General features: G+C 36.8%; 2 protein-coding genes across 2 annotated transcripts; both read left to right on the top strand.

Moving 5' to 3' along the window:
* Positions 1 to 2,888: 2,888 nt before the first annotated feature.
* LOC138821351 (olfactory receptor 8A1-like) lies at positions 2,889 to 9,666 on the top strand. Its single transcript, XM_070013515.1, has 2 exons — positions 2,889 to 3,773; positions 9,633 to 9,666. Exons 1-2 carry the CDS (start codon positions 2,889 to 2,891, stop codon positions 9,639 to 9,641), a joined length of 894 nt encoding a protein of 297 aa, XP_069869616.1. The 3' UTR covers positions 9,642 to 9,666.
* Positions 9,667 to 12,742: 3,076 nt separating this feature from the next.
* LOC138821364 (olfactory receptor 8A1-like) lies at positions 12,743 to 13,672 on the top strand. Its single transcript, XM_070013538.1, has one exon. It carries the CDS (start codon positions 12,743 to 12,745, stop codon positions 13,670 to 13,672), a length of 930 nt encoding a protein of 309 aa, XP_069869639.1.
* Positions 13,673 to 15,174: the final 1,502 nt, after the last annotated feature.

Here is a 15,174-nt window from a genome sequence, read left to right as displayed (position 1 = left end):
AAAGAATAATATATTTAAGCTATTATCTGGACAAGTATTTTTGAATGTAAATAATATTTACATGTGTACTTTGAATGCTAGCTATTACAAAGCTAAATACATCAGCACCAATAAATTCAAATATAAAGTACAATTTAATGCATGTTAAATTAGAATTCTATTTTGTATTTTTGTGACTGGTTTATTTGATTTGATTTAATGTCCTTGCATTTCATACCACATCAGAAATATTAAGAGTTCATGTCTAAAAAAATACAATTAGTACATTTATTATTATTGCAGGCATCAGATTAGTTTAACTTATTTTGTAATATTTTATTACAAATAGTTATTTCATAACATGGCCTTAAAAAGCAGGATACAGAATATGGTTGTATGTGAATACCTACAGAGGATGAAAATACCAAAAAAGTGTTCATGATGAGTATTAGACAACAAGTAGAAAATATGGGAAAGGTTAATCTTACTGCTCATTTATGCTTCTAATTTACTATGAATGCTTATATGCTGCTTGCATATACACTGAAATTAGTAATATAGTCTTCAAATTGTAATATTTTACTTAATACTAATAAAGTAATAATACAAACATAGTTCATAACAAAAAATAAAGTTTAGTAGAACCAAAAGAGTTTGGTGCTAGAAATTCCTAAAAAGTAGTCCGTTTTTTAATTGGAAGAAGCGTGGTAACCTCCTGAAATTTTATGGTTTCAATTTGGTTGACACTGTATAGTAAAAAAATAAAAATACAATATTCTGGGCTGGGAAGTTGACTCAATGGTAGAATGCTTGCCTTGCATGCATGAGGCCCTGTGTTTGATTCCTCAGCAACACATAAGCAGAAAAAAGCCAGAAACTGCGCTATGGCTCAAGTGGTAGGGCGCTAGCCTTGAGCTGAAGAGCATAGGGACAGTGCCCAGTCCCAGAGTTCAGCCCACACAACTGACAAAAAAATAATAATAATACAGTATTCTTTTTGTATGCTACACACATCCCACTAGCTGCACACCAAATGGCTCACACTGGCAATAATAGCTATTCAGGAGGTTAGATCTAAGAATCATGGTTTGAAACCAGCCTTGGAAGGGATAATTAATATACTGAAATTTGTTTACTAACTTGAGAAATACATCCCACTTTCTGGGCACCGGTGGCTCACACTAGCACTCCTAACAACTCCTAACAACTCAGGATCAGAGTTTGAATCCAGCCCTGGAAGGAAAGTACATGTGATTTTTACTTCCAATAAACCACCAAATACCAGGAAGTGAAGCTGTGGCTCACATAGTAGAGTGCTAGCACAAAAGCTCAGGGAAAGTACCCAGGCCCTGAGGTCAAGGTCAAAGACTGGCACAAAAATACAAAAGAAAGGGCTGGGAAGGTGGCTCAGTGGTAGTGCGCTCGCCTTGCATGCCTGAGGCCCTGGGTTCCATTCCTCAGCACCTCATAAGCAAAAAGAAAAAAGCCGGAAGTGGCTCTGTGGCTCAAGTAGTAGAGCACTAGCCTTGAGCTGAAGAGCTGAGGGACAGTGCCCAGGCCCAGAGTTCAGGCCCCACAACTGGACCCCCCAAAAAAATACAAAAGAAATACATCCCACAGATGAAGTACCTATATGTGTCATATCTACCAAAAATGCCCCATGCTTCCTATCTTCCTGTCTAAAATTTGTTTGCCATTGACAAAGAAATAATGTCATGCTTTAATAGCAATCTAAGAATAATAATAATTATAAATCATCAATGGAGCATTCATCTACTGAGGATAAGGCTAAATGCTGGAGTATAAATGGAACCACAGACCAATTTAATCATATGTTGGTGAGTAAAATTTAGACATCAATATTTTCTAAATTTACAAGCAGTTAAAACATAAACCTAACATTGAAAAGACCTACCTGAAGAACACATCCAGTGAATACCTTAAAAAGTCTCAGGCACTTAACAATAACTTACATTTAAGATGAATCTAGAGCTTGAAATAAAGATTGCTAAATATGTGGTCCTATGTCATTTTAACAACCAACTTGGAGTTGATATAACTAAATATAAAAAATGGATGGGTGCCAGTGGCTCATGCCTGTAATCCTACCTACTCAGAAGGCTGAGACCTGAGGATCGTGGTTCAAAGCCAGCTTGGGCAGGAAAGTCCATAAGATTCTTATCTCCAATAAACCACCAGAAAATCAGAAGTGGCACTGTGACTCAAAGTGGCAGAGCACTACCCTTGAGCTAAGAGCTCAGGGCCAGTGCCCAGGCCCAGAGTTCAAGCTCCACAACTGACAAAAAAAAAAAGACATTAAATGAAACAACTTAAAATTTAAAAAATAAAAAAAACTTATTAATATATAACATTGACAATTTCAATATTCATGTTCCATATCATTGAATATTAGGAAATACATAGATGAAAGAAGAATTAAATTTGTGAAGAATTTTCTATCTCCAACTAAATATATGAAACATACTACTTATCATCTATAAAGAAGAGCTTCATAAATTTTAGATTTAAAAATGAATAAGTTGCTAGATCCATCCTAGTGTTCCTGAATCAGTACCTGTGAAGTGAGACCTGAGAATTGGCATCCCCAGCAAGGTCAGGATGAAGGTGATACTGCTGAACCACAGAAGATACATTGAGAACCAGTTATCTAAGACATTGGAAAACAACTAAGAGATCCAAGGTTTTCCTTCTTTCCTCTCACCTTTAGAATCTTTACAACAGTCATCATTGGTCCTGCTCTCAGCAAGCAACAGGAGTAGAGGAAACATGCACCAGCCCTGCAGCCAGCCAGGCTGGCTCAGATGACAAAGAACAAAGAAATCAGAGGAAGAGCAGCCTCTCACTAGTTATCTCCTCTCCCATCACCACAGGCTTCCTGCACAAAGAAAATGGCTACAGAAAACCACTCAACAGTGGCTGAGTTCATTCTTGGAGGATTAACTAACCAGCCAGAGTTCCAGATCCCTCTCTTCCTCCTCTTCCTTGGAATCTATGTGACCACCATGGTGGGGAACTTGGGCATGATCACCCTGATTGGTCTCAACCAGCAGCTTCATACCCCAATGTACTTCTTCCTCAGCAACTTATCCTTTATGGATCTCTGCTACTCCTCAGTCATCACCCCTAAAATGTTGGTCAACTTTGTAAACAACAAGAACATCATCTCCTATGTGGGGTGCATGTCTCAGCTCTACTTCTTCCTTGTTTTTGTCATTGCTGAGTGTTATATGTTAACAGTAATGGCCTATGACCGCTATGTGGCCATCTGCCATCCCTTACTCTACAACATCATCATGTCTCATACTCTCTGCTGCCTGCTGGTGGCTCTGGTCTATACCATGGGAATCATTGGGTCAACAATAGAGACTAGCCTCATGTTAAAACTGCACTATTGTGAGGTCTTCATCAGCCACTACTTCTGTGACATCCTCCCTCTCATGAAGCTCTCCTGTTCTAGCACTTACGATGTAGAGATGGCTGTCTTCTTTTTAGCTGGATTCAACATTATAATGACCAGCTTAACAGTTCTTGTTTCCTATGCTTTCATCCTGTCCAGCATCCTCCGCATCAGCTCCACTGAAGGCAGAGCCAAAGCCTTCAGCACCTGCAGTTCCCACTTTGTGGCTGTGGGGCTGTTTTATGGATCCACTGCATTCATGTACTTAAAGCCTTCCACTGCCAGTTCCTTGGCCCAGGAGAATGTGGCCTCTGTGTTCTACACCACCGTGATCCCCATGCTCAACCCCCTCATCTACAGCCTGAGGAACAAGGAGGTAAAGGCTGCCCTACACAAAACATTAAGGAGAAAACTCATTTGATGCAAATGTTAGTCTTTCTCAGTCTAAGAGCAAATGCTGTGACCTCCACAAACACCCACAAGGATGTCCTCAATCTGTCAGCCCAGGTGAATGGAAATATGCTTCTCCCAATGGCCAGAAATATGCTTCATCTTCTTTCTTTTCCTTCTCTCTCTCTTCACATTGTTTTAAATATCTAACTTAAAGTTTACTTTTATTTAGTTCCATTTCTTGTATATTTAGCCTTATGGCTAACATTTTCTAGCTTAATTGTAAGTTGACATAAATTCTAACATTAGATTTACTGTTAAATTATCAGGAGTGTGTTTGGAGTCATTCATAGTCTTATTGCCTTAACTATAGGAAATAATACACAATTCAGTTTTTTACTTTGGAGTAAAAACTAAAAACTTTACAAGGCAATTACAGTGGAATTTACAAGTCACAAATAAGTAATACTTAGTCTTCTTCTTTGGTTATGTTTGTATTTTTTTTTGCCAGCCGTGGGGCCTGAACTCTGGGCCTAGGCACTGTCCCTCAGCTCTTCAGCTCAAGGCTAGCGCTCTACCACTTGAGCCACAGCGCCACTTCTGGCTTTTTCTGCTTATGTGGTGCTGAGGAATCAAACCCAGAGCCTCATGCACGCAAGGCAAGCACTCTACCACTGAGCTACCTTCCCAGCCCTGTATTTTATTTTTTTGCCACAAGGTCTCATTATATAATCTACCCTGACCTCAAACTTGAGGTTCTTCAATACCTTCCATGTTCTGTGACTAAAGGCGTACTCTACTATACCTTTCTCATGCAGATTCTTGCCTTTCCTCACTTTTTCATCTCTACTGTCCTTCTCTATAAACTTTTTCCTCATTTTTTCATGTCACTTTCTGAACAGCAACAATAATAACACCTACATGCCAGATGCTCATTTCTGTCATTCTAGTTATTCAGGATGCTGAAATCTGAGGATTGAGGATCAAGGTCAGTCCAACCAGAGAAGTCCATGAGATTCATCTTTAATCAGCCACCAAAAAGTAAAAAGTGGAGCTGTGGTTCAATTGGTAGAGTGTTAGCCTTAAACAAAAAATCTCAGAAATATCACCCAGCCCTTAGTTCAATCCCCAGGACAGGCAAAACAAAAGGAAACAAAACAAATGAAGAATATAATCTTGATAAATGTTCCTTGAAACTATCCAAACAACATGTTCTCCTAGATATATTCAAAACATACATTCCTCTTATGTAATATATGCCTAAAATGACCTTCTCAAGCTGTGAATATTGTTGCTTTCTCTTCTTATGTGTAATAATATATGGATATTTGGAGGATTTAAGATGATGATTTTATGAGTTTCTGTGCTACCCTCATTAAAAAACAAAGACAAGTAAATAGAATAGCCCAATCTCATGAATAGCATCTGTAACAAAAATAGTTGACATGTTATCCCCTTTAGTCACAGAAACAGATTGATTAAAGCCATCAGATACTAAACTTCTGCATAGAATTGGCAGCTGGGCAGAAGAAACAGAAAGATTAAACCAGATATCTGTTAAAACTAAAAAGCCCAAATGACTAAAACCATTTTGGAAACAGTACCACATATGGTAAGAGGTTTGAATCCTTTACCAGTGGGTTAAGTTGAAGGGGCTACAGCAGTTCTAACATGATAAACTCTCAACCAAAGCTTCCTATAAGATTCAGCTGGTGATAATAAACTCCAGTATCAACATAACTGAAACAACAGAGACAAAAGAAAGAAAAGGGCCAGATAAATTGAGAAGGAAAAAAGCCAACAGATCTCAGGCAGCAAGGCATATTTTAATCCTTTACTGAAATAACAGGGAGCTCTGCAAATGTGAAGTTAGAAAACACTTTAAGAGACTTAAAAGGTGAACAGAGTAAAAAGGAAAAATAAAAGATGGAATGAAGAGAATTCATGGGAAGTAACAGACGCAAAAACTTGGTAAAAGATAATTTCTAAATGGCATATTGTTTTCATCTCCTTACAAATGATACAATATCCTTTTTGGTGGATGAGTACAATTCCATTATGTATATATACCACATTTTCTTGATCTAATGATCTCCTTAGGGACACCTAGATTGATTCCATATCTTATCTATGCTAAACAGTGCTGCAATGAACATGGTTGTGCTGGTGTCTTTAGTGTTGCCTGGTTTGTGGGACTGCTGGATCATTCGTAAGGAAATGTAAAGACTTTGAAAAAATTACATTAATGAATGTAAGTCAGAGCCAAAGAAACATAAGCTATATGGATTCCCTCACTTGTGGTAACTAGAATCTGCCTATAAATCTATAAGGAAACACACTGAATGATTGAAATATATGCAAAGATACTGGGATATGATAAATTATATAGGACTCTAGACATTCACACACTGTGGTCAAAGGAGGCTATGCATAGAAGTGGATGACAAAGGCTCAATAGGTATGAACATATGACCATATAAAATAATATTCTATGAAATTAACTCCAAGGAAAGGAAACAAGAGAAATTTTTAATTGCCATTATATTTTTGTTTTCTTTATATTTTGTCTTGTTTGTTAGTTGTTTGTTTTGAGGGAGGGTAAAGGAGGACACAGAAAAAGTAGGAAAGGATGGACAAATACAACAGTGATACTCACTAGACAATATGTAGAAAATGGCCTAGATATCTTGTGTGTGAGGAAAAGAGGGAAAAACTGGAAGAGAGCAACAGAAGGGGAGACATGGTTAAAAACAAATTGTACTCATTACCTGATTCATGTAACTGTTACCCCTTTGTCCATCAACTCTACAATAACAAAATAAATAAAGGAAAAAATGAAAAAATAATGTAATAACAATAATGATGTGGTCATAAGATTAGATAGATGATCGATCGATCGATCGATCGATCGATCGATAGATAGATCGATAGATAGATAGATAGATAGATAGATAGATAGATAGATAGATAGATAGATAGATAGATAGATCCTGGAACAAAAAAAAAGAATGTGTGAGGGGCTGGCATAGAAGTGGAGTGCTTGCCTAGTATTCATGAAGCCCTGGGTTCTATTCCTCAGTACCACATAAACAGAAAAGGGCAGACGTGGTTCTGTGGCTCCAGTGGTAGATTGCTAGTCTTAAGCAAAAGAAGCTCTGGGATAGTGCCCAAGTCCTGAGTTCAAACTCCAGGGCTGGCAAAAAAATGTGTGACTATTAGTAAAAACATATGAATATTAATAAACCATGTCCTACATTTTAAAAATAAAATGACATAGTTTTAAGTCCCAGTAGAGAAACAGAGGCCTAAAGAGTATAGGAAATAATAACTATTCCTTGTAATAAATATATAGATATAACTTTATATAAGTATATAATTACATATATATAAATTAACTTACATAGGCAATGAAACATGACACCTAAGTAAACTCTCTCCCAAAAACCAATAAAACATGCCTGGTAAAGTTTCTAGACATTTTTAGTTAAAGAGGAGGAATACAAGATTTTTGAAAAACTATGAAGTCCTACTTTCAAAGGTCTGTTTGAAAACATCACCTGGAAACAAGATCAGTCCACACACAGTGAGTTTCTGCTCTGTAACAGTACACAAGAAAGAGCTTATATTTTTGAAATATCATTTTCCCACTAAAAGAAACCAAGTGTCTTGGGTAGACTGGTTCCTGGTCTGATGAATAACAAATGAGACAAATCACGATGTCTTGTCATATCAGACAGCAAAGAAGGCAGTAGGGCCTACTACTGTTAAGTAAAACAAATTCTAAGACAAACTAAACAAAATTCTAGGGATCAAAGACAGAAAAATTGAGTCAACAATGTAATAATTTTGCTGAGTTTACAATTACTATGTTTAATTTAAGAACTTTATAATGATACTAAAGTAAAATACCCTAAAACTTAAGACGATAACAGAAAAACAAATCATTATTTTACAAATCAGAAAAAATGATACTTTTTTACCCCCACTGTAGTGATGGAAATATGAAGCTGTTCAATTAATAAATAGCAGAGAACAAAATATACCAACATATAGACATAAACAAATGAGAACTGAGGAACTATATAAAGCAGGAACTCTAAGAGAAAAGATGTGTCAATGTGGGTATCCTGGATGTGATACTATACTATACACTTTTGCAAGATGGTACCAATTAGTTTAAAAAACAGATAAAATAAAACATTATATCTTGCTATAATTTTTATCTCACCAGCATAGGAATCTATATTCTCTAAATAAAGACTCATTTAAAAAACTTCACTGTAACATTTTTCATAATAACCAAGTAATACAAGAAGTCTAGACACTCATTAAAGATGAACAGATTTTTATTAAATGCAAATATATTCACAATGGAATACTGTTCTGTCATTAAGAACAACAAACTCATACAAGTATGGTGCCTAACCACCGTAACCTTTGCTACTCAGAAGGCACAAATCAGGAAACTCAATATTCAAATCCAAACTAATTATAAGGTCTCATCTTAACCAAAAAAATGTTGGTGTGGTGGTTCATCTTCATCCTATCCATGCAGAGGGCATAAATAGGATTGTTGTCCAAGCTAAACATGTACATAAAAGTAAAACACCTCTAGAGAAAGAATGAAAGAAAAATGGATTTGGGGCATGGCCCAATTGCTACAGCATCTGCCTATCAGTACAAAGCCTTGAGTTCAAATCTCAATATAAAAAGGGTAAGAAGATGAAAAACATATCATTTACAGGAGAGTGGATAGAAATGGAAGTCATCTTTTGTGAACTAAGCCAGATTCAGAAAGAGAAGTAGCAAATATTTTCTCTCATATGTGGAATGTTTTTAAAAACCATGACAGTGTAAGAGGGAGTACTGGGAAACAGGAAAGGAATCAGAAGACAGTGAGAAAGAGGACAAGTGTGGGTAATGGAGGGATGAAACAAAGTATCTTGTATCCCTATAGGAAAATAGCATAGTAAAATCTATTGCTTTAAATAACTACTGTATGATATTACACTGCAAAGAAAAATCTGTATCAAAATACATCCATTAGTAAAAAGGCACTAAATAAATGGTTGAGAAGTAAACTTCCTGGTGAATAAACTTCCCTAATGAATGAGCACACAGGAATGAAGAGTATCTATGACTCCACATTCCCATGCCACTCCACACTGGCAGTCTGCAGATATAGCAGTTAGATGATAGACTTATGTGTCTATCACATTCTGTCTCCCTTTACTAAAACTATAGTTTGCTTTTGAAAATCTTTTCATTTGCTTTCAAAATCATTCCAATGTTAGTTAATGTGAATAATGAGTAATAACCATAATAGAGTAATGTTGATGGTATGTTGATGATAATGACTGCAATAGTTGTGGAGATGGGGAAGAGAAAGAAGGATGTTAGTAATGATGGTGGTGATGATGGTGATAATGATGGGTGTTTTATGCTAAATATTACAATCTTCACATTGCATGTTTGAAACTACACATTAATCTATAAATAAGAGGAAAATCAACATACCTGGGAGCAAAATCATGATTCACAGAGAAGATGTCTAATTGTTCCTTAGAAAGATCAGAGTCTCTAGAGTAGAATGTACCCCAGGAGATGGTCTATGTACACACATGTAAACACAACCCAGACTCAATCACTGGGACTCATTCCTCCTAAGTGTGCAGATATTAGATACAAATCCACCTGCTTCTAGCATTTACTGATGATTGAAAGTAAAGCTATCCATCAAAATTTCCAAAAGAAGTTCATTTTTTCTCAGCACAGGTATTTCATTACATATCCTTAAAACTGAATAATAAAAGTCTTTCTTACTTGACTTCTTTTTATAATGCAGGCTTTATGACCACATGTGGACTATCATCTCCAAGTACTATGTTCCCTGCATCGTAGGAAGATGCAGTCTTGAGCCTCTGATAGTCTGGTAATTCTGGAGTTAAGAACTGTAGCAATTCATAGTAAATATGGGATTCATGCTTGCCATATTCACTTATTACAAGATTAGGAATGAAAAATTAAACCCAGTTTATGCGAGTTTCTTCTACACATTAGTATCCTCATTTGTACCTCACTGGGTAAATAATGCTGTCTACCCTGATTTACAAAGCATTTGTATTAATGAAAATGTTATCCAAGGTGTATTTTCAATATTTTAAGTCATTATGAGGGTAGAGACTGGGTAAAAAGAACAATATATTTAAGCTATCATCTAGATGAACTATTTGTATAAAGTAAATAATATTTACAAATTTACTTCAAATGCTAGCCATTACAAATCAAATATCTCTCTACCAATAAGTTCAGATATAAAATACAATTTAATGCATATTTTTATTCAAATCAGAATTGTCTTCTGTACTTTAGTGACTGATCTATTTTATATAATTTAATCTACTCAGACCATATACCAAATCAGAACACTAAAATTCATATATAAGATAACCAATTAGTACAGTTATTATTATTTATTACAGGGATCAGATGAACTTATTTTGTAATATTTCATTAAAAATAATTATTTTATAACATGATATTAAAAAGCAGGCTACAAAATATGGTTGTAAATGAATTCCTAGAAGGAATGAAAATACCAACAAATGTGTTCACTATCAGTATTAGACAACAAATAGCAGGAAAATTTGGGAAGGGTTACTCTTACTGTTTTTGTTTCTAATTTACTATACTGCTTGTATGATGCTTGTATATGCACTGAAATTACTATTATGGTCTTCAAATTTGTAATAATACTTAATACTAATAAAGTAATAACATAAACACAGATTATAATGAACAATAAGTTTAGTAGAACTAAAACAGGTTGTGATCAGGATTCCTAAAATGTAGGATAAGATCTTCCCCTTTTCTGATTGGAAAACATTGCATAACCCCTGAAATGTTTCAATTTCAATTTCCTAGACTACTATGTAGTTAAAAAACACATATAGTATTCTTTTTTCTATGCTATGCACATACTAAGATGTCAAACACAAAGCATTGTTGAGATACATCTTCTGATTTAGAAGGCTTCACATGGAAGGAAAGGGAAGAAGCTCATTGCCAGGAGAGGAAAAGGTAAGGTTGGTTCCAAGTCACCTGTGAGTAGTAGGCCTTAGGCAGGTCATTTGGTATCTGGCACATCAATTTTCCCAAAGTAAAATAAGAATCAAAATGTGATTTAAATCGACATTTTCTCTAGATCAGTATTTCAAGAGTCACTGAGATTGACTTTGAAAGAACATGAAAAACATATACCATTTCAGAAAAGCTTGTATGAGGAATAATTAACCTAGTGAAATTTGTTTACTAATGAGAAAATACATCCCACCTGCTGGGCACCAGTGACTCACACCAGCAATCCTAGCTACACAGGAGGCTAAGATCTGAGGCTCAGGGTTTGAAATCAGCCTGGTCAGGAAAGTCCATAAGATTCTTACTTCTAATTAACCACCAAAAAAAAAAAAAAGCTTGAAGTAGAGCTGTGGCTCATATGGTAGAGTGCTAGTATTAAAGCTCAAGGATGGTAACCAGATCATGAACTCAAGCCTCAGGACCAGCACAAACAAAAAAGAAAGATAGGAAGGAAGGAATGAAGGAAGGAAGGAAGGAAGGAAGGAAGGAAGGAAGGAAGGAAGGAAGGAAGGAAGGAAGGAAGGCAGGCAGGAAGGAAGGAAGAAAGGAAGGAAGGAAGGAAGGAAGGAAGGGACATCTAACAGATAAAGAATCTATATGGGTCATGTCTACCAATAATGCCCCATGCTTTGTGTCCATAATTTCTCTGCAGTTACCAATGAAATAATGTCATATTTTGGAATTACAATCTGAGAATAGAACACTTATCAATAGAACGCTTATCTACTGAGAATGATGCAAAGTGCCAGTGCACAAACTGAACCACAGACCAAAAAAGTTTGTGAATAAACCTAAACTTCAATATTTTCTAAATTTTCAAAAGTGATTAAAACATAAATCTGACATTGAAAAGATCTACATTATGAACATATCCAGTGAATCCCTGAAGACAATCCCATACACTTAATGAGCACTCACATTTTTATGTGAATCTAGAACTTGAAATAAAGATAACCAAATCTACTATCCTATGTCATTTGGCGGGGGGCGGTCGTGGGGCCTGAACTCTGGGCCTGGGCGCTGTCCCTCAGCTCTTCAGCTCAAGGCTAGCGCCCTACCACTTGAGCCACAGTGCCACTTCCAGCTTTTTTTCTTTTTGTTTATGTGGTGCTGAGGAATCGAACCCAGGACCTCATGTATGCCAGGAAAGCACTCTACCACTGAGCCACCTTCCCAGCCCCTCCTATGTCATTTTAACAACCAACTTGGAGTTGATATTTCTAGGTACAAAAATTGAGTTATCATGTGATAACATCCTGTGGATATATCATGCTGAAAATTCATTTCAATATTCATGTTCCATATCATTGAATATTAGGAAATACATAGATGAAAGAAGAATTAAATTTGTGAAGAATTTTCTATCTCCAACTAAATATATGAAACATACTACTTATCATCTATAAAGAAGAGCTTCATAAATTTTAGATTTAAAAATGAAGAAGTTGCTAGATCAATCCTAGTGTTCCTGAATCAGTACCTGTGAAGTAAGACCTGAGAATTGGCATCCCCAGCAAGGTCAGGATGAAGGTGATACTGCTGAACCACAGAAGATACATTGAGAACCAGTTATCTAAGACATTGGAAAACAACTAAGAGATCCAAGGTTTTCCTTCTTTCCTCTCACCTTTAGAATCTTTACAACACTCATCACTGGTCCTGCTCTCAGCAAGCAACAGGAGTAGAGGAAACATGCACCAGCCCCTGCAGCCAGCCAGGCTGGCTCAGGAGATGACAAAGGACAAAGAAATCAGAGGAAGAGCAGCCTCTCACTAGTTATCTCCTCTCCCATCACCACAGGCTTCCTGCACAAAGAAAATGGCTACAGAAAACCACTCAACAGTGGCTGAGTTCATTCTTGGAGGATTAACTAACCAACCAGAGTTCCAGATCCCTCTCTTCCTCCTCTTCCTTGGAATCTATGTGACCACCATGGTGGGGAACTTGGGCATGATCACCCTGATTGGTCTCAACCAGCAGCTTCATACCCCAATGTACTTCTTCCTCAGCAACTTATCCTTTGTGGATCTCTTCTACTCCTCAGTCATCACCCCTAAAATGTTGGTCAACTTTGTAAACAACAAGAACATCATCTCCTATGTGGGGTGCATGTCTCAGCTCTACTTCTTCCTTGTTTTTGTCATTGCTGAGTGTTACATGCTCATGGTGATGGCCTATGACCGCTATGTGGCCATCTGCCACCCCTTACTCTACAACATCATCATGTCTCATACTCTCTGCTGCCTGCTGGTGGCTCTGGTCTATACCATGGGAATCATTGGGTCAACAATAGAGACTAGCCTCATGTTAAAACTGCACTATTGTGAGGTCTTCATCAGTCACTACTTCTGTGACATCCTCCCTCTCATGAAGCTCTCCTGTTCTAGCACCTATGATGTGGAGATTGTTGTCTTCTTTATAGCTGGATTTGACATTATAATGACCGGCTTAATGGTTCTTGTTTCCTATGCCTTCATCCTGTCCAGCATCCTCCGCATCAGCTCCACTGAAGGCAGAGCCAAAGCCTTCAGCACCTGCAGTTCCCACTTTGTGGCTGTGGGGCTGTTTTATGGATCCACTGCATTCATGTACTTAAAGCCTTCCACTGCCAGTTCCTTGGCCCAGGAGAATGTGGCCTCTGTGTTCTACACCACCGTGATCCCCATGCTCAACCCCCTCATCTACAGCCTGAGGAACAAGGAGGTAAAGGCTGCCCTACACAAAACATTAAGGAGAAAACTCATTTGATGCAAATGTTAGTCTTTCTCAGTCTAAGAGCAAATGCTGTAACCTCCACAAACACCCACAGGGAGGCCTTCTGCATGTCAGCCCAGGGGAAGATGGAAACATGCTTCTCCCAATGGCCAAATCTATGCTGCATCTTCTTTCTTCTTCCTTTTTTCCTTCTCTTTTCACATCTTGTTTGAATATCCAACTTAAAGTTTTTTTTCGTTCACTTTTACTTCTTGTATATTTAGCCTTATGGCTAACATTTTTATATTAATTATAAGTTGAAATAAATTCTAACATTAGATTTAGTATTAAATTATCAGGAGTGAGATTGGGAGTCATTCATGGTCTTATTGCCTACTTTGGAGTGAAAACTAAAAATTTACGTGGCAATTATAGTGGAAATTTAAAATCATAAATAAGTACTACTCAGTCCTTTTCTTTTTATTTTATTTTTTGTGAGAAGGTATCACTATATAATCTAGGCTGACTTCTAACTTGAGATTCTTCAACACCTTCCATGTTCTGCAACTACAGGCATATCCTACCATACCTTTCTCGTGTAGACTCTTGCCTCTCCTACCTTTCTCACTTCTACTATTCTTCTCTAGAAATTTTCACCTCATACTTTCATGTCACTTTCTGAATAACAATAATAGCACATGGCTCATGTCTGTAATCCTAGCTATTCAGAAGACTGAAATCTAAGGTTTGCCCAATCAAAGCCAGCCCAATCAGAAAAGTCAATGAGTCTTTTATTTTCAACCAACCACCAAAAAGCAAGAAGGAGAGCTGTGACTCAATTGATAGTGTTAGCCTTGAACAGAAAATCTCAGAAACAACACCCACACCCTGAATTCAAGCCCCAAGACTGGAGAAAAAAATTTAAAAATTAAAGAATATATTCTTGATAAATGTTCTTTATTGAATACATCTCAAAACTAAGCAAACAACATGCTCTCGTAGATATACTCAAAAAGATAAGACCTTCTTATGTTATATATGCCTAAAATGATCTTCTTAAGCTATAAATGCTGTTGCTTTCTCTTCTTTGTAATAATACATGGATATTTGGAAGATTTTGAGCCCATGATTTCATGAATTTCTACTCTTCCATAACTTCATCAAAAAATAAAAATCAAATAGCACAGCCCAATCCCATGAATAGTATCTATAACAAAAACAGTTGCCATATTATCCCTTTTGGTCACAGAAGCAGCTGGATTAAAGCCAGTACATCAAAAAATTCAGTATAGCATTTTTACATGCAAATATGTAACCAGACATCTGGTACATCTAAGAAGCTCAAGTGACTAAAACCATTTTGGAAACAGTACCTCACAGGGCAAGGGGTCTGCATTCTTTACAAGTGGGTGAAATTGAATGCAACTCTCAAGTCAACTAAAGTGTCCTATAAGATTAAGTAGGTGAGATAAACAGTTGAGCTGGTAGCCTTAGTATGGCCTTGTATGTGATCATTCGGGTAAATGCCCAAAAGTGGGATTGCTGGGTCATAGGGG

The sequence above is a fragment of the Dipodomys merriami genome, unplaced genomic scaffold, assembly GCF_024711535.1.
Source record: "Dipodomys merriami isolate MVZ:Mamm:240054 unplaced genomic scaffold, mDipMer1.0.p SCAF_91, whole genome shotgun sequence".
Classification (NCBI taxonomy): Eukaryota; Metazoa; Chordata; class Mammalia; order Rodentia; family Heteromyidae; genus Dipodomys; species Dipodomys merriami.
Note: the sequence above shows the minus strand (reverse complement) of the source record. Positions and strands in the feature narration are given on the sequence as shown.

Bases quoted from the DNA above. Each gene is read 5' to 3' on its own strand.
- LOC138821351 (XM_070013515.1), top strand. From the start codon at position 2,889: ATGGCTACAGAAAACCACTCAACAGTGGCTGAGTTCATTCTTGGAGGA.
- LOC138821364 (XM_070013538.1), top strand. From the start codon at position 12,743: ATGGCTACAGAAAACCACTCAACAGTGGCTGAGTTCATTCTTGGAGGA.